General features: G+C 42.5%; 2 protein-coding genes across 2 annotated transcripts; one reads left to right on the top strand and one right to left on the bottom strand.

Moving 5' to 3' along the window:
- The first annotated feature begins 352 nt into the window (after nucleotides 1–352).
- On the top strand, nucleotides 353–2,286 carry lft1 (lefty1). Its single transcript, XM_069703040.1, has 4 exons — nucleotides 353–617; nucleotides 866–1,112; nucleotides 1,239–1,478; nucleotides 1,962–2,286. Exons 1-4 carry the CDS (start codon nucleotides 353–355, stop codon nucleotides 2,284–2,286), a joined length of 1,077 nt encoding a protein of 358 aa, XP_069559141.1.
- Nucleotides 2,287–6,873: 4,587 nt separating this feature from the next.
- On the bottom strand, nucleotides 6,874–16,017 carry hnrnpub (heterogeneous nuclear ribonucleoprotein Ub). The gene is made up of 14 exons (XM_069703100.1): nucleotides 15,359–16,017; nucleotides 13,816–13,930; nucleotides 11,759–11,835; nucleotides 11,483–11,622; nucleotides 11,256–11,355; nucleotides 10,313–10,425; nucleotides 9,789–10,052; nucleotides 9,547–9,666; nucleotides 9,314–9,442; nucleotides 9,041–9,209; nucleotides 8,637–8,930; nucleotides 8,224–8,498; nucleotides 7,958–8,095; nucleotides 6,874–7,304 (listed from the first exon to the last, which is right to left on the bottom strand). Exons 1-14 carry the CDS (start codon nucleotides 15,858–15,860, stop codon nucleotides 7,254–7,256), a joined length of 2,487 nt encoding a protein of 828 aa, XP_069559201.1. The 5' UTR covers nucleotides 15,861–16,017; the 3' UTR covers nucleotides 6,874–7,253.
- Nucleotides 16,018–18,923: the final 2,906 nt, after the last annotated feature.

The following is an 18,923-nucleotide window of genomic DNA, read 5'->3' as shown; positions in this document are numbered from 1 at the left end:
CAGCAGATTATTATTATTATTTTAATCTTCCTTCTGGCATCAAATGCAACACAAGACCCACCCACATCAAACATAGTTTTAGTGGAGCTAGGGCGAAATTACACCTCCACATTACGGATGGCACTCCAGTCTAATTGTTGCTGTTTGAAGTATGGACACTTAGATATCCTGTTTAGGGTGGTGCTGTATTGTCGCACCTTTGTTCTGATAAGGGTCCCTACCCCCATCGACAAAGTGCGAACGACTGGGAGGGCCGTACCAATATAAGGGGACAGAGAATTTTCAGAGGACCAGTGTGTATCTCAAAGATTACTTCTGCCACCGTTCTGCTGTCACTGAAGTTTTTTTGCTCATGGATTTCCTCCGCGCTTGCGTCCTGTGCGCAACTGTCTTCAGTCTCGCCAAGGCTTTTACGCATCAGGATTTGAAAGAGGCGTTGCTGCATAAACTTGGGTTGGATGAAGTTCCTAAAATCCATAAGAGGGATATGGAGAACCTGGTGATTCCGGGGCATATCAAAAACAAGTACTTGTCCATAGTGAAAATGCACCACAGCAGGAGACGCAGATCTTTGCCCAGTCTGGCGGGTATCATGAGGGGAATCCCTGGCAATGCAGGTAAGGGACCTTTCCCATTTTTCCAAATATTTAAAATGCAATTTGATTTATAAGAACTCATATGAGAATAGATTTGATACATATATCACCAGAATTTAAAAAATAAAATAAAAAAAATAAAAAATTCTGTGCGTAATTGGTGTGCAAAGACTATTTTACGCACCAAATTATATTTGCCAAATGGTCATTTTAAACTACTTGAGAAAATAAACACTAAAAATAACTTGAAATGTTTTTTTTTGTTTTAGATATATCCGGGGAGCTTGTGTACTCTGACACAACTCTGAATCGCATGGTGTTTGACATGGAGGCAAGGATCCCGGATAACAGCGAGGTGACAATGGCGGAGCTGAAACTCTACCAGCGGGCTTCCCAACACAAACGCTTCGCGATGGAGAAGAAGAACCACCGGCCCGTCAACAACGCCAGGGTCAGCATTTACTGGGTGGAGGTCCTGTCCAACGGATCCAACCGGACATCGTTGGTAGATTCACGGTAAGGGGTTGTTTTGTTATGTAATAAAGTAACTACCTAACCTAACCTAATTAATTAATTGAGTTATCTTAACACTTCTCCTGGAAACATCAGCCACATCTCATTTCGTCCTTATCATGTTCACAGGTTGATCCCTATTCACGAGACAGGCTGGAAGAGCTTTGATGTCACCCAGGCGGTGCACTATTGGTCCAAGATGCAGCAGAAGACACCTATACACCTGGAGGTGTGGATCGAGGGCGAGAGACCTGGCAGCTACGCGGCAGAGATGGCCAAAAGTGTCCGCTTTACCACCCAGGCGCCGACGGACAACACCTTGGGAAAACCGGAGCTCGTCCTCTACACACTCAGCCTCGAAGAATACGGGTAAGCGCGAACTTTTGATATACAGGATATTGTATCAGTGTGACAATTGGCCCATGTGCTGTTTTACCTGTCACCGTTTCCATTCGTTAATAGAGTTGTTGCAGTGTGGCAGCCACCAGGGGCGTTAGTTTCTCATTGTTTGGAGAAATTTAGCGGAAAATTATTGTCTGGGGCTAAAACTCAACCAGTCCTAGAAAGATTTGAATATCATTTATTTTATATGATTGGATTTTTAAAAACATTTTAGCATTGTATACGTTGATTTGGCCACTAAAAAAAATAATAATAATAAAAAAAAATCAACAAATAATAGTAATCTTAAATTGACAAGCAAGGGTGTACCTAACAAATTTTGGGCCCTAAATCTTGCTGGGTCACCACGCCCCCATCCCCCTTCACCACCCCTCTTTCGAGAATATAATTTGAAATAAAAATATAAAGTGAATAGCAGGGATTTAAATTTTGGTATCATTTCCTCTTCAGCTCTGGTGGCGACTGTGATGTCAACCAAAACAAAGACATCTGCTGCAGAGAGAAACGCTTCATCGACTTCCGTGCGCTCACCTGGACGCAGTACTGGATCATTGAGCCGGCGGGTTTCCAGGCCTTCTCGTGCACTGGAGGCTGCAAGCAGGTCCGACGCAACTTCGGATACGGAGAGCGGCGGTGCACGGCATCCGAGAGCTCCCCGTTACCCATCATGTACCTGGTGAAGAAAGGGGATTACACCGAGATAGAGGTGGCCGAGTTCCCCAACATGATAGTAGAAAGGTGTGCGTGCACAATGGACAATATCTCCATAATATGAAGTTATGGAAAACAGCTGTAGTAATCCTATAATAACAAACTGCCTGGGTGTCTTATAGGAATATTATAGTGTTTTTTCATTGGGGTGTTTGATGTATTTTATAGTTTCGAACAACACGTCTAGTACTTTCTATTTAAATGTATATTTCCTGGGAGCTTCACACACAACACGCAGTCCTGCTTCCAAGAAACACTCAAGCACTTTTATATTTTTTTGTAAATTTTGATATCTTTTTTTAAAAAGTGAATTTGTATGAGTGAGTTGAATCATTCCAATTCTGTTTGATGCATTATATTTTCAAGCTGTACATAATATGAATGAGTCTATGTTTGGAAAATAAAATATTTTGTTTCACTAAAAGTTTGGGATTACCCATCCCCCATGCTGTCTGTCTGCCTCCATTCACATTCATGATTGCATTCACATGCAGTTTCAGACAGCTGCCTGTGTCTTTCACCTCATAGGAAATTGTAAAGCAGAGCAAATAGTTTACCTAATGACTTTATAGCCCTTGTTACACTGAGGGCACACTGCCATTGATATTAACGGTCTGACTGCTTGTAATGCTTTATTTACAGTGAAGGAGCTGCACGGGCGCATATAGAGAAACACCAAGTCAATTCACATTAGGTGAGTTTAGGCTCCTCGTACGTTTACATCAGGTTTAGACCAGGCCAAACATTGCAGAGCTAATCAGAGCCACTAACCTAATGGGTGTTTGCTGTTTGACTTGGGGTGGGGGGGTGGGGGGGGGGGTCTTGTCATTCACTAATATGCTGCTGATGTAGGTAAACACTCTGCTCTGCCCGAAGACAAGCAGCTGTCTGGGAGGGAAATGAATTCCCATCATACACCTCCAGTATGGCAAATAGAGGAAAACACAGGTGGCGCTGTAAAGAGACATGAATGTCAAATGTTTTATAACAGATTTAATGTGGTTATTTAGACATGTCAAACTAAAAACAAATCTATGCAAGCTCCTTACAAACAGAACATAAAATGCATGCAAGTATCCAACTCTTTAATTGGGCCTCCAATCATCACAATTGCAGCTAGTTCGTTTTAACATAATTAGTTTCCCAGTTAATTGTTGTATTAATAAAATGTGTCTAATAGATGTTGCGTTTGATGATTTCCGTTGTGTTCCAGATGTTGTACTTGTGTACTAACTCGCACTATTTTGAGTACATCAGTGTGTTCACACTGTCAAGTACAGAAACATGCAGCGCTATGAGTATCGGGATGAAGTGTGAAAGAAAGTGAAAGAAGTGTGAAAGGCTGGACACTTTCCACCCGAAACGGTTGCCATCTTGGCTACGTACAGGAAGGGGGCAGGGCCACTGACGTAAAGAATTTTCAAAATAAGGTGTCTGAGGAAGCTGCAGCTGTTGGAGAACAACAAACAAAAATATGTATTTTTTTCACTATTGCTGCTGGACAGGAGAATCAGTGTGTTAAACAGAGGACACGAAAAACAAGTTGATTTCTGGGTAAAATAATTAAAGCTGCATATATTTTGGCGGGTGATGTGTTCACACGCTGAGGCCATGCTCTCAGTGATGATGCCAACATGCTGATGTTAAGGTGTGGGAATGCTTATCAGGGTTGTGTATCTGCGGTTGATGCTCTGCAGGTGTATATTCTTGCCATTGTGATCATTTTAGATGAAAGATCAGTTTATCTTCTGAGGACCGTGCAGTTATTGACCATATTTCAACTGCAACCACAAATATCCACCTTGCGCTACAGAAATGTATTTGGTATCTCCGTATTCAGGGGAGGTGATCGGCTCTCTTGGCTTCGGTGTAATCCCGGAAGAAATCTTGACGCAGACTGCAAGAAACCCCCAGGTTAGGAGAAGATTTATTTTCTATCAGGGCAATGATGCGCAAAACCAAAGATACTCAGGAATGTGTTCAGAGCTTTGTTTTCAGTTCCACATTAAAAGGTGTTCATCTGTAGCCCGGTGGTACCAGACAGACAGATAGGGTCTGGTGATTGTTTCTATTTCTTGCATCCTAATGGGCGTAGACCTCGGGTTCATTTTCAATCAACTGGAGCAGCTTTTAACCAATTAACAACGCAAGATGCGTGCTGTGCGCTGTAAACACTAGAGATCCTCCCCCGATGTGAGCAGAGTGAAACGCCATGTTGGTAAATGACTTCTGCAGACTTGGAAACAAAACCCGAAGCATCGTTTTGGTTCAGCTTCCGTTCCTCGATATTTGCCGGCATTGCTACGTTTCTAGCTCGTACAATAGTGCCACCACCGGTGCCATTTTGGAACCACGTTGCGAGACAATCATGGTCCCTCCCACTGGGCACTGATTGGTCCGTTCTTCAGGGTGGCTGAGTGAACCTTCATGGAAACGTATCCATACTAGCATACTATTTAGTGTGGCAGAAAAAGATTGAGTACGTCCCCAATACGTATCTTCAATGTAGGAGGAGGTTTCAACTACATCCGGTCGCATCATGAGCGTGCTGCTCTGGCTGTTCTGACCCACAATCCTCTGCGCGGCGGCTGAACTGCTGTTGGTGGCGTTGATGCTCCGCCAGCAAAAGGAAGAAGAAGAAGAGCCATGAGAGAGAAGCGTACACCTTCCAAACCGAATCCGTTTTCTTTTTACTACAGATCGACCGCGACCAAGAGGGTCGAAGTTGAAGACACATTTTGATGATTGAGCAGGATGTCCCAACAGTAGATACTTTTGAAGGGTAGGTGCAGTACCTTATAAAAAAATAAAAATAAATAGTATGCGATTTGGAAAGCAGGGAGGGTCTCCAGACCTAATAATAATCCCAGCAAAGACCGAAGGAAGGAATCGAGAGGTGGAACCGGGCGAGTTCATCTGACGACCGGAGTCAAATTAAACAAACGGATTAAAAGTTAAAAGACAATATAACATGAAGACTTTTAACAAGCATTGTAACAAATCACAAAGTCACTACATACCAGCTTCTTTAACTTTAATAAGAGACAAATTTTTCCAACACAAATATTAAAAACCGTCAGATAGAAAAGACAACAAATCTCAAAAAAGTCAGCGCAGTTGGTTTGATAATAAAAGACCTGATGTACAACCTGCAACATAAAGCGAGAAAAATATAGTGTCTGTGGTATTATAGGTTATACTGTAAACTCAAAGCTTGCATTCTGCTTGATGTTTTCATCTAATACAATAAAAAAGGAGGGCACAAACTCTCCGGACATTTAAATAGAATCGAACAGTTCATCACACAGCAGTACGTGGGCAAACTAATACTTTCTTAACCACAACACATTTATTACTCAATGAACATTCGTGCACGGTTGGATTAGTGGTGTATTTAGTAAGTATTTACATATTTAGCTATTTTCAACATGGGTAGAGAGACAATAAAAACAATGAACACACACCGCTGGGTTTATCGGATCTAGTGGAACGGTTTTGTTTCCCAGCTCCGTGTCGTGGTGTCGAAAACACGAGCCGGTCGCCGGGGTAACGAGGCCGGACACATCACGAGACGTTTGAATGGGGGAGCTGCCATTATTGCCAGGCCACACAGTCACCAACACAAACGCCGGAGGGCTTTCAAACAAATCGGCAACGACTTGGGAGTTGAAAAATAAGTTGGGACGAGGTTTTGGTGAGCCGTTGGTGGTGTGGAAGTGTTGTGATACTGTGGAGCCCTTTAGGTCTGCTGGTGAAAATGAGCAACTCCGCCTTCTTTTAACCGCTTTTTGTGCCGAACTGGCGTCATCAGAAACTGGTTTGAAATGGCAAAAGTGGAGTCAAAACAAATTATAAAAGAAATACATGCAGTAAATATTCAGTGTTTCAATTAATTGGACTGGTAAGTGCTCGCCGTTTCTCAGAAGTCTAGTGCACTAAAGGAACCGTTGTTAAAGACGATCTAGAAACGTACTTTCTCCTGAGTCGCCGTTAGCGCCCAGATTTTAAATGACAAATTAGAAACACGGGAATTAAAAAGACATAATGCATCACAAAAAAATGGCTTAATTCTATCCTTAAAATGGCTTGGCCAAAATACTTTCTCAAAGCACATCAGAATAGCTAAAAGACCAGAAATGACAAATCACAGACAAGACACTTAAAAGGCAATACTCAACTAATGAGGTGCCGAGTGGGGCTTGTAGCAGGGCTGGATGTCCTTATTGTTTGAAGTAGCAAACCAGGCCATCGCCCATTCAAAGGTCTTTTACACACCTTTGAACTGAATCAAAAGTCGTAAGCCAGGAAGAATGTAAAAAAGCCAGCGAGTTGTTTATTGTAGGTCTATAGAATTTACGTTACAGGTTTGATATTGGGAACAAAAGACAAAAAAAACTTTCTGTAATTTATCAGCTGCTTCAGTTCAGCTGTTTGACAGTGGACTCCATTGACATGTACAGTCTAACAATAGAATCAGCTATCATGCTTCCTCCCAAGAAACCAAGGTTCCTGTCAATCATCAGTTTCTTAAACTTCATAAAACCTACGCAAAAAAGAAAAGAAAAAAAAATATATTTACAATTTTCTAATCAAAATAAGCAAAAAACAAAACAAAATCACAGCACAGATAAAATGCACAACCCTGAAAAAAAAAAAATCTTAATATCTGCCAGACAGGCAAAAAGTTTTCTGGTTCCTGATATTACAAACATTAGATTTTCTTAAAAGCATGTCATTTAAAAGTGGTGGAAAAAAGATAATGAAATATACAACAAAAAAAAATAGGATGACTGAATGCGACTGAACCCACACTGTACATGTTTAGATAGATTTATATAAAGCTTGGATTACACTCGTGATGCCTGGTCTCCTCTGATGGAATGTTGGTACTCCATGTCGCTTGTAGTCGGGTGGGTTTAGATTATTAAAAGTGGGTTCTATGAGGAAAAGAAACTCAAACAGACAGGTGGAGGGATGTTCCGTGGCTAGCGGTGGATCAGTGTCGGCCACCAGTCCATTAGAACAAGTGTCTTAGTAATATCCAGGCTGGTACTGCTGGCTCCAGGGCTTCTGGTTCCAGAACTGCAGACAGACAAGTTTGCGTCACGTTACTACCATCTAACAAATCAAGACCATCAACCTTCAGGCTGCACGTATCACAACGTAATACATATATATAATTTTTTCGCTACAAGAGCATACAGGAAAGCAATAAAATAACAATAAAAAGCAATAAAATAACAGCAAAAAAAAAATTAAATATAGAATGCACAGTATATACAGTAGTGTGTATATATATATATATATATACACATATATATATATATACACACACACACTGTACATTTTATATTTTTTTTTACTGTTATTTTATTATTATTTTATTGCTTTCCTGTATGCTGCTGTAGCGAAAAAAAAATTCCCCTTGGGGATTAATAAAGTAACTACCTAACCTAACCTAACAAATCAACTTGAGATGAAATACAAGCAGGGAAAGGAAACACTGACAGCATTACGGCTCATATTCATTCCATTTCTCAGGAGTTAAAATGTAATTGATTTTCCAATAACCTGTGCAGTTGAATTGATTTGTGTTTCAGCTACATATCATTTTGCAGAACATTAGTGTTTTATTCACATATGCAAGTAAACGTTGACGTTTTATTGTATCTGCACTGGATGTGCAACAGTGACAGCAGATCCACACCGGGAGTCTGAGCTGCTCAAATACTGACCCCTTGCTGCCAGCTCTGGTTGAAGGCTTGGGCCTTGTCCATGCCGTTCCTGTTGCCATAGTTGCCGCTGTTCCGGTTGTTACCAAAGTTGCCGTTCTTGTTGCCAAAGTTGCCACGGTTACCACCTCTTTGCTGAAACTGTAGTGGGAAAGAAGCAGGAAAATGATAGCCATGTTGCAGCTCTTTGACTCGATCATGTTTCAAAAGACAAAAAAAATGAGGGTGAATATGTGCCAAAAGCTTCCAGATGTGTCGTTATCACCCACCTGGTTGTGATGTCCCCTGTTTCCGCCACGATTCATGTTGCCTCCACCTCCTCTGCTCATGTTCCCTCTGCTCATGGGACCACCTCTACTCATGGGTCCCCCTCTGGGGCCCATGTTGCCCCTCATTGGGCCGCCCCTGGGGGCCCTGCCCAGACTGGGGATGGGGCCGCCGCCACCTCTGTTGAAGTTTCCGCGGTTGGGGAATCCTCCTCTGAAGGCCGGGGGAGGCATGAAGCCGCGCGGAGGACGGCTGAAGCCGCCGCGAGGGCCGGGAGCTGTGGACAGACAGTACAAGTTACAATTCAGTCTTTGCAACATGCATTCGCAGAAAATGGGACAATATGAGTCAAAATAAAATGTGTGTTCCAACATCTTCAAAGGAAAACGTTAAGATTCAGTGCTTTCAATCCCACCTCCTCTAAAGTTGCCTCTGTTCTGGAAGCCTCCGCGGCCGCCACCTCTCTGTCCAGGTCCACCGCCACGGCCAAACTGGTTCTTGCCTCCGCGGGCGCCACCACGTGGGCCTCCGCCACCGCCGCCTCCTCTTTTCGGTGTTGTGCTGCCCTGGTTGGGCTTCTTCTCAGCAGGCTGAGCAGTCTTGCTTTCCTCTTTGTACTGTTCCAGCAGCTTGCCGGCCTCCTCCTTCTGCAGCTCCGCATAGACGACCTCGCTGAAGGTCTCTCCCTCCTCAGGCAGAGAGTAGAAGCCTGGAGTGGAAGGAAAACAAAGCAGAACATGGTTAAGGATGCAACTAGAGAGACAACAACATCTGAAGAAAACCCAGGACATCGACGGGATGTAAGAGCAGGAGCTTCACCTTTCATTTTGAGCACAGCGTGCTCGGGCACTTCCTTGCCGTCGCTCTCCACTTTCTTCTGCACTCGCTGCTTGTAGTCTTCGTCAGAGGGACAGACCACGACAGCTTTACGCTGGAAACCTGCAAACAGACACATCTTCCTCTTCTGGCCCGGGGCAGACAGGTTAGTCTGGAGAGGAGGAAGAGGATGCTCGGTCATATTATTGGATTTTACAGTCACATTTGTATAATATTTGACAAGTATGGCAAGCAGATCGAGCAGACGCCACTTACATGATCCAGGATGTAGTTCCTCTTCTTGCGGGCAGCGATCTCAATGAACTTTCCCAAGAAAAGTGGTGCTCGCTGGGAGATGGCGGTCAGTTTTGTGATGTCCTTTGACTGGCGCTTCAGGCTGTTGATCTGCATTAAAAGGAGATCAGACAACATGATTTAAAAAAAGAAAAAAGAGGAAGAGAAATTGTAAGATTATCCAGCTAAGCCAAAGAGCTGGAATCAGTACTGACCATCATCTTTTCCACAATGGTGTCACTGCCCAGGATGTAGTACTTCCCAGGGTTCTCTTGGACTTGGTTCTTGACCCATGTGGTCTTCCCAGAGCCAGGCAGACCAACTATCACTATGATCTGCATGACAAATAAGACAGAAATCAGATCACCGTGTCCACAAACTGACGTTAAAACTCAATACCATGACACTGTGAATAATAACTTGGATGCACATCTGATGATCTGATCCATCTGCCTACCTCGCAGTCAGCTTTGGTCTGTGGCCCCTTGAGTCCACGGACTCGGTCACTGACTTCGACCTGCTGCAGGAAGGTGTAGTCCTGAGCCTGGGGGAAATACGGAGTCTCCATCTGACCGAAGTTGAACTCCACAGCACAGTTGTGGCAGATGACGTGGGGGAAAAGGGCCTGGCCGTTCAGGGAGTCCTTGCCGACCTGGAAAGCGACAGCCGGCTCTCCGCCGTTCTTGGAGAAGGACATGACCACCTCGTCCCCCTCGAAGTCCTGAGCAAAAACAGAAAAATGGAAAGCTAGAAAAACAGAACACGTCCACTTTGAAACTTCATTTTCAAAATGAAAAAGGTGTCAATTCTTTGACGTGTATAATATTTATGATGTACATAAAACGTCGGAGCTACATATTCTGCAGAGCATCAGTCTATTCGTTTCCAATTTATCCCTGCGTATTCTCTGAGGCATGATAATCATAATCTTCGTTTGGCTCTTATAAAAACAAATACTATTTGATCAGAGTTATGTCTTACAATAAGGCAGCAGATGACATCATTCTCCTCATAGGTTTCTCCAAAGTCCTCCGTCACACAGTTGGTGGTCTTCTTGCCTTTCCCAGAGTAGGCGTAGGAATGCTCCTCCTCCCCTAAACATTAAGAGGAGAACATTCACTGTCAAAAACACTGGTGATATACAACAGATGACATCATATTTCTAAATTTGGAGGACACAATTTAGACACTGGGACTTCATCACTCCTGGTAGACCTCAGACATAAGGCTGGGCAATATGGACAAAAACAAATATCACAAAATCTTTAAACCAACACCTCAGTATGGCTACCATATTGTAGTGATTACTATTCGTGCTTTCACGAAATTTCAAAATATCTTTAATTTTTTGGGGGAAATAATCCTCAGTAATGTGAATCTAGTGGGTAAAGCAAATAATTAAATGGTCTGGAAAACAAAATCTAAGTGTCACACCACAATAGCAACATAATATTGATATATTGGCCAGCCTGTCTGGACATCATTGCCATGTTGCAGCCAGAGCTGAAGCCATTTTAAATGAGCATGTCATGCTGCTCACAGCCCTCCAGAGGGAGCTCTCCAGACACGTTATGTTTTACAGAACATCTTTGCAGCCTCAGATTGTAAAGCCTGTCACTGTTTTATTACAAGGCTCTCAGTCTTGCAGACATTTAATGGATGAAGCAGTAATTGTGCTTAAAAGTATGACTCACTGCAAATGGCTGCATTGATATAATAGTGAGGAGTGATAGAGTCAATGATAGCCAATCATGTTTTAGTCCTTACAAACATAAAATGGTCAAAACACTACAGTTTCCGGTGCACCAGACCAATAAATAAATGTTGCCAAGACTAAATGGAAAGTCACTGTTGGCCACAACCCCTTGTTCTGCTGATACTGAATGAAATAATTCAACTATATAATAAGTATGACGGTACTGACCCAGGAGCAGTGTCCCGGTTGCCAGGGACCAGCCGACCTGCACATCATGAATCTCCATGTTCTTGCCAGAAATGTGCTTCACTGGAATCTTCTCTGTGATCTGTACAAACAATGACGAACACGTTATCAAAATGTTGCCTACAAAACAATTAGGGATGTAATAAGAAAAAAATGAAGGTCTACAGCAGGAGGTGTATTGACACAAAACGTAGGCATTGTTATTGTACCTTCATCTCAAAGCAGGCTTTGCCTTTGTTCACGCCGTAGGTGGCCTTGCCTCCGGACCACAGATAAGCAAAACTCTCCATTGTGAGAGATGAGGCGCTGTAACGGTCTCGTGACACCTTAAAGTGCAGGTCACAGTTGTCTAAAGCACACAAAAAAAAGAAAAAAAAGTTTAAAAACAAAACACAACCATAATTCTCGTTACTTGTTATTTAGGTCTTTGCCAAGCCATTTATTGATCTTGAAATACAATCAACCCAATGAAATGAGAAACTTACAGGTATCCAGGCAGACTTTTGTGTCATCAAACTCTTCATCTTCCTCCTCCAAGGGGGGAACAGGGGACTTAAAGGCCCTGAAAAGAGATACCAACATGCCAGTTAGAGGATTCGCATGTCAGTGCTGAAACATATTGAGGGGTGGGGGGGGGGGGGGAAGAAGTGGAGAGACAGACTAGGGGAAACAAAATAAAAACAGTGAATTGGGCAAGAGAATCGCCAAACTTGTGGGATAGTCAGCTGTATTGTAGGCCGTGGCAGACAACGCTTACCTTGCAGCATCCAGCGAAATCTAAAACGTGAGAGATACACAGAAAGAGAGCACCTCCACTAGCTTTAGCATGCGAGGCTGTCCCTGGGTGAGAGTGATAAACTCAAAACAGACCTCTCCCCTTTCAGATGAGTGTGTTTGTGTCTGGAGGATCGCTGTGAGTTCACAGCAATAGTGAGTTATATTTAACTTCCTATGTGTGGAATTCTAGATCAAAAGGTCATGACTGATCACTTTCTCTGTCTAACTATGCAGTAGAAGTTGTCACCATGCTTAACTGCTTAAAAAGAGCAATAGCAGTGTACTGAGAGCTACAGCAACTTACCAACTCTGCAGCTTGAGTAGAGATCCCCAAATCTCTAATGAGAAGTTGTAGAAACTAGTCCAGATTTAGGGTAGACATTTAAATGATGCTTAAGCATGGTTTCACCTGAAATAATGATGCAACTGCAGTGGAGTAAATACATAGTAGGAAGAAGCAGATTCTCATCTGCAGCTGTGTTAACATCTCCAAGTCCAGAGGCATCTGTCACTGTCATTTGTCCCCAATCAGCCCTGAATGTTGTACAAATAGCTGCAGTGGGGAGATTTATGGCAGCTCTGGACAGCACACAGCCTCAGCTTGAGCATATGGTCAGTGCAGGCTGCCAGCAAGTCACATATTGGCTGCCACTATGGACCTGTGGCTGTTTGGGGGGCACTGGTTTTACACACGGTACATTAAAGCTCTACAACTTTATTAGGGTAAAATCAAAAAAAAAAAAAAAAAAAAAAAAAATCAGTGATGGGTTAAAACTGGACTTTCAATTGTAAATGAATGAATCCTTAAAAAAAAAAAAAAGTTTATGAAAAGATCCAGATTTCTCCAAGTTTAAAAAAGCAAAAACAAACAACAAAAAGAAAAATCCTAAAAAAGCTATTCCATTTTCTGCCCTTTAATCCTTACAGTGTGTCAACATCGCAATGAAAACAAAACACTGACCAGGAAGTAGGTACATGTACACACACACACCCATGCACGCCATGCATGATGCCACCTATGCAGGGATATAAAAAGAGCCTTGCAAACGCACACATCCATGCTCTCACACCATGATAACACACACACGCACACACACACACGCGCACGCACGCACACACACACACAAGACATGAGACAGAAATAGCAATTTGACATCATACAACCAGTGAAATAAAAGAAACAAAAAACAAAACAAAAAAATAAGACCATTGCGAGGCAAAACGATGGACGGTCAATAGCGAGTTCCTCCGTGGACGTTCCAAACACTCTGGGAATTTTGCTAGATCCTTGTGTGCTACGCTGCAGCAGTGGACCCCTCATCCCACACCTCTGAGCTATTGCTCCCCACCCGCCCTCAGTTCACAAGTGCACATCTGCTACTTTCCTCTGGGTTTCTCTGTGAGCAGCCTCGATTCACCTTGAGGACACAACGGGCTTTCCAAAACAATAAGTGGCATGAGGAACAGATGTGAAAATTCATAGAGACTTGATAGATGCACTTCTGCTACAGAATGCAGTCCAGTAAAGACACAATGTGAGTGGGCACTGTAGAAAGTAAATGGTAAGGCTCTTTAAGTAGTCAGGGATGACCCTCAAAGCATGTGTGTGAACATAATGTTATTAATAAATAGTATCATACTTGAAAATGAGGATTTTCCTCTTGCTAGTTATGTGCATTGGCACTTAAAGCCAATACAGTTCAACAAAGCTACTGATGGCGTTTCAGGGATGCTGAAGGCCATTTTTGCTCTGTCCCATCCTTACCAGCTGTATTTGTTCTCTTCAATAAATTCAAAGTAGCCCCTTCCATGTTCCTCCCGGCGTCTCTTAACACCCTTCTTATTCTTCTGATCAGCATTCGTGTCTTTGTCCGCATCCCCTTTGAAAATAGAACAAAGATATAGAATGAGGTGCTCCTTTTTGAGAGAGAGAGGTCGGACTGGCAGTGGGGTTCTGGCCCACATAGCCCGTTCATTAGTTACATCGTGTCGACCATAATCATCAATATTAAGGTTACCAAGAGGCAACACCTCATAATTACATTTAATACAAGACAATCATAAAATGTAACAGCTCTACAGACCAGGTAGTAATTACAATTCAAACTGGCCCAAATGAACAATGTGAACAGTGTTTACTGGGGCTGGAAAAAAACAAGTCTCTGAAAAGTAAAGGGTAATTAACCCTAATACAGGGCTCAATATATACTGTTTCAGTGAGGTTCAGATACAAGTCTAACTCATTAAGGAGGGCAAGTCTACTCTTGCCAGGGACAAATGAATCATGCAGGGAAACCTACTTAGACCTGGATTACCCTCCTCCTCCTCCTCCCCCCCCCCGCCTCCCCCGTATATTGCACTGAAATACATAAGAGGGCTAATCGTTGTAAATCCACATTGTCTATGTTCATCCAACAAGATCCCAATTTCTATTCAAACCACGAACAAACTAAACCACGTGCTAACGAGACAAACAGGTGAGCGCGAGCCCCTTCTTCCGCACAGAGGTTAGCTACTCAGACGTCCCCGGGCCTCGGACACGAGAGGCCGCAGTAATCCCATGTGACGAGCATCAATAAGAGGCCGACATTTGATTTTAACGGCGGTTTTTTTTTTTGTTGTTGTTGTAATTATTATTATTTATTTTATTTTGGGAGGGTGTTCACCAAAACTGCTCTGCGCCAACTGTAATTAACGAGACAGAAATGGAGGCTAGCTTTTGCATTCACGTTGGGCCGTGTTTCCCCCTCCAACACATCGGTCCAGTCAAACCTCAACGTGGGAACCTCTGAAGTAGCTAAACAACGTTGTTTTTTTTTAGTTTTTTTTTTTTTAGCGAGTTAGCACTGCACCTCAGACACAAAGGAAGAGATGCTAGCTGGCAAGCTAATACGTTAACCAACGAAACGAAACGAAAAGCCAGACGAAATTAAAAAACAAAAACAAAAAAAACCAATACGCCATTGCTTCCCCTCTTGTCTCTTAACATTAGTAAATTGTAAGTAACTGCATTCAGCTCCGAGGTGATAGGTTATCGTTTGAGGGACCGGGCTACGTATACGTAACGTTACAACATGACCGATGCTAAACTTAAGCTAGCTGGCGGAGCTAACGGTTTCAGTTTGAAGCTAACGCTAGCTCGCTAGCCTCGTAGTGAGGTCACGCTGTCTGCCTCAACATGGACGTCGTATTCACATCGACTCGTTCCCCTCCGGCTCCCTCCCGCGGTAACGTTATAGCCAAAAACCGACACCCAGCCACAGTCCATCCAACCAGTCACATTTTCAGAAGCCACTCGGTGGACTCACCCTCAGCGGCCTGGTCCTCAGGCTCACCGTCCTCTGCGTCTATTTTCTCCATGTCGTCCACATCTGCCTTTAGCATGGGGTCCATCTCGTCTTCCTCGTCCTCTTCCCCCTCACCCATCTCTTCGTCTTCGGCGACGGCGACGCCATTGCCGTCACCGTCGCCGGCCCCGCCGCCGCTTTTGCCCTCATTCTCGGGCTGCTGCTCTTCTTCCTCCTCGTCTTCCTCCTCCTCCTCCTCCTCGTTGGCCTCCATGCTTTCTTCTATCGGGCCGTCGCCCTCTTCTTCCTCCCCCATGCCCTCCTGGTCGCCCGCCTGGTCGGAACCATCGCTGGCCGCCGCATCTTGGACCAGCGGAGAATCTCCGGCGAGGGCCTCCTCGTCCAGCGCGGCCTGCAGGCGGTCCATCAGATCGGCCTTCAGCCCCTTGTCCGAAAGATTACGCTTTTTCAGCTCATCCTTCAGCTCGTTCACTTTAAGCTTTTTCACGTTAATTGCGCTCATTGTGAATATTTTTTGACGAAAAGATGCGTTTAAAATACGACGATGAATAAATAACTGGACGCCCTTTGTTAACGGATGTAGCTCAAAACTGCGCCAAATGGCACCCGCTGTCCAACCAATCCTTCACCGGCAGAGAGCTGCGCTGAGCTGCGGTGTGGGGGAGGAGAATGACGTCTCCGCCGTAATTACCCAGAAAGCAGCGCAGCTTGGTTACACGGCCCGCCGACCATCTGTCACTGCCACCAAACAATCCCGTTCTAAGGCATTGTTGTGGGAAAAAGTAGGGCTCAATGTGGAGAAAAACAGTCCCCGTAGACAAGTCGCAGGATATTACTTAGCTTTATTTGCTCAGCAGCCTCTTTTTTTTTTTAGAGAGAGAGAGGATTGTTATCAAGGCCGGAGTCAGACAAAAAAAAGAAAAGAAAACAAGTTTCCTGCCCCTCCAATATTTTTAAGAAAACCACCAACACATGAACGTATAGATATTTGTTTACAGCAATATCTAATAGCGGTTTGTATTACAGTTGTTTTTTTTCTTTTTCTTTTTCTTGTTTCATTGCATGTCAGAGATTGGGGATGAACAAAGTACAAGCAGAAACCTTCATTATTAGATAAGTACAGATATTGTGGTGAATAAAAAGAAAGCTGAACATGGCCTTCACTTTCACTCAGTATTGTTGCCTATTATATTTAATGTTGTATATTGAAATTGTAAACTAACAACCTACAGAAGTAAAAACCCATCAGCTCTTTTGTGTTTTATTGAGGCCTTCAAAGCCTTTTATCAAGTTAATCGTAAAAAGTATTTTGTCAAACTGAGTCAAAGAGAGGTGCCCAAATACACAGATTTCTTTGACTATGCAGGTATCATCAGGCAATTGTGTCTCAGCCCCATTTGAGTTTAGCAATAGTGTCGGTCATGGAAAAGTTCTGTCTGGTTGTTTTTTAATCTTTATATTGATGATCTGTCCCACTGATTGAAATCATGTAATACCTAAAGTATACCTTAGTAAACGATGTTATGTACGCAGATGATCTTGTTGTCATTATTTCATGTAGTGAGAAGCAGCTCCTTCAAATATGTTCCATGGTGTTGAACATGACATCAAATACATTGCCAGTAAGAGTGTTATTATGATCTGCAGAACCAAAGTGGACAAAAATCGAACATTTCCTGACTTGACATCGTCTGATAATCTTCTTGGTGTCTGTATAAGGTGAAATATCTCGGCCATTTTCTCACAGAACAATTGACTGATAATTATGATATTTATAGGCGATGCCGTATGATGTATGTGCACGCAAATATTCTTGTGCACAGATGAAGTGAAGACGTCTCTGTTCAGAGCAGCTTGCACATCGCTCTATACTGCACACTTGTGGGCAAACTAGAAAAAGACGAGCTTACAAAGACTTCAGGTAGCTTCTAATGATGCCGTGATAGCAGGCGGAAACTCAAGAGTGCAAGATGTGAAATGTTTTATGCAGGAGTCATTAAATAAATAGTAAAATTTTAAAAATGTTAACTAATATGACCAACAGTGATATAACCTGCGAAACACTCACATCTTTTCCACTTGTTGACACCTGTTGATTTGAAAGTGATGAAAGAGAGACAGTTTGACATTTATTATAAAATAGTGGTTGAGAAATGCTTCTGTTGGGGTATGTGAGGCAACAAAACTTGGGACAAACCACACAAGAACAGGCTATTTGAATATTGTGGAGGAGCTGGTGGGGAGTGTCCCCCTCGATATATATTATAATTACAGCTCTTGTTGTTATAAAAGCTGAGGAGTTTAAGATAGGCCCGCATCAGGCTTTCAACGATAAAAGGAGTCTGTTGTGGAATATTTCTTTATATACTCACCGATATCTTTATACTCAAGATTTATTTGAATATTTATTTTCATTGCTTCGTGAATAGGAGTATTGATTTTGTGTAATTCACAGTATAAGTCCTGGATATGTGTCAGTTACGAGTCAGCCACAAAGTCAGCTGTGATGTCAGTGGGTCACTCAAAGTGACAAGACCCATTGTGTCACTACACAGGAAACAGCAGTTAATGAGCAGAAGCGTGCATTTTTGATTATAGTCAATATGAATCATGAAAGACGTGTTGTCGTATGATTTACGACAAATGTGTTCAGTAAATAGGATTAATAAGAGCTGTGTGACGGCACATGACTGCCTGGGGGAAAGCCCATAATAGAAACAATGAGACCTGAACAGTTTATAAGGTTCTTGACAATTTCACATCAGTTGCTCTCGTGAGATCACTCAGTTTATTGAGACCCTTGATTTTCAATAAACCATCAGACTCTGAAAACTGTTTGATTATGACGACTGTGAGCGGTGTGAAGGGACCAGGCCAATTAAGACCGAAGAATTTACACCACACTATTAAGACATAGAATATCATAATGTACAATATTATCTACCTATTATCAATCTATGTAAGCTATATCAATGCAGTATTATGCTCCTTTTTAATGAATAAGAAACAAAGTCAGGGGCCTTATTCATAAATATTCTTACAGTCATCTCAGAGAACTCCTAACTGAGCCCAAACATTTCTGGCAGGGAGTCTTAATTTAGGAGGAATTTAAGAAACTTTTCAGAGCAACTGAGAGTAAAGAAGGACAGAAACTTTCATCTTAGTGAGATTTAGTTGACCCTGTTGCCAGGTATGATTGATTGATAGATAGATAGATAGATAGATAGATAGATAGATAGATAGATAGATAGATAGATAGATAGATAGATAGATAGATAGATAGATAGATAGATAGATAGATAGATAGATAGATAGATAGATAGATAGATAGATAGATAGATAGATAGATAGATAGATAGATAGATAGATAGATAGATAGATAGATAGATAGATAGATAGATAGATAGATAGATAGATAGATAGATAGATAGATAGATAGATAGATAGATAGATAGATAGATAGATAGATAGATAGATAGATAGATAGATAGATAGATAGATAGATAGATAGATAGATAGATAGATAGATAGATAGATAGATAGATAGATAGATAGATAGATAGAT

Source organism: Brachyistius frenatus, unplaced genomic scaffold (genome assembly GCF_029030835.1).
Source record: "Brachyistius frenatus isolate BFR_SWC_R1_liver_20210118 unplaced genomic scaffold, ASM2903083v1 Contig_44, whole genome shotgun sequence".
Classification (NCBI taxonomy): Eukaryota; Metazoa; Chordata; class Actinopteri; family Embiotocidae; genus Brachyistius; species Brachyistius frenatus.
Note: the sequence above shows the minus strand (reverse complement) of the source record. Positions and strands in the feature narration are given on the sequence as shown.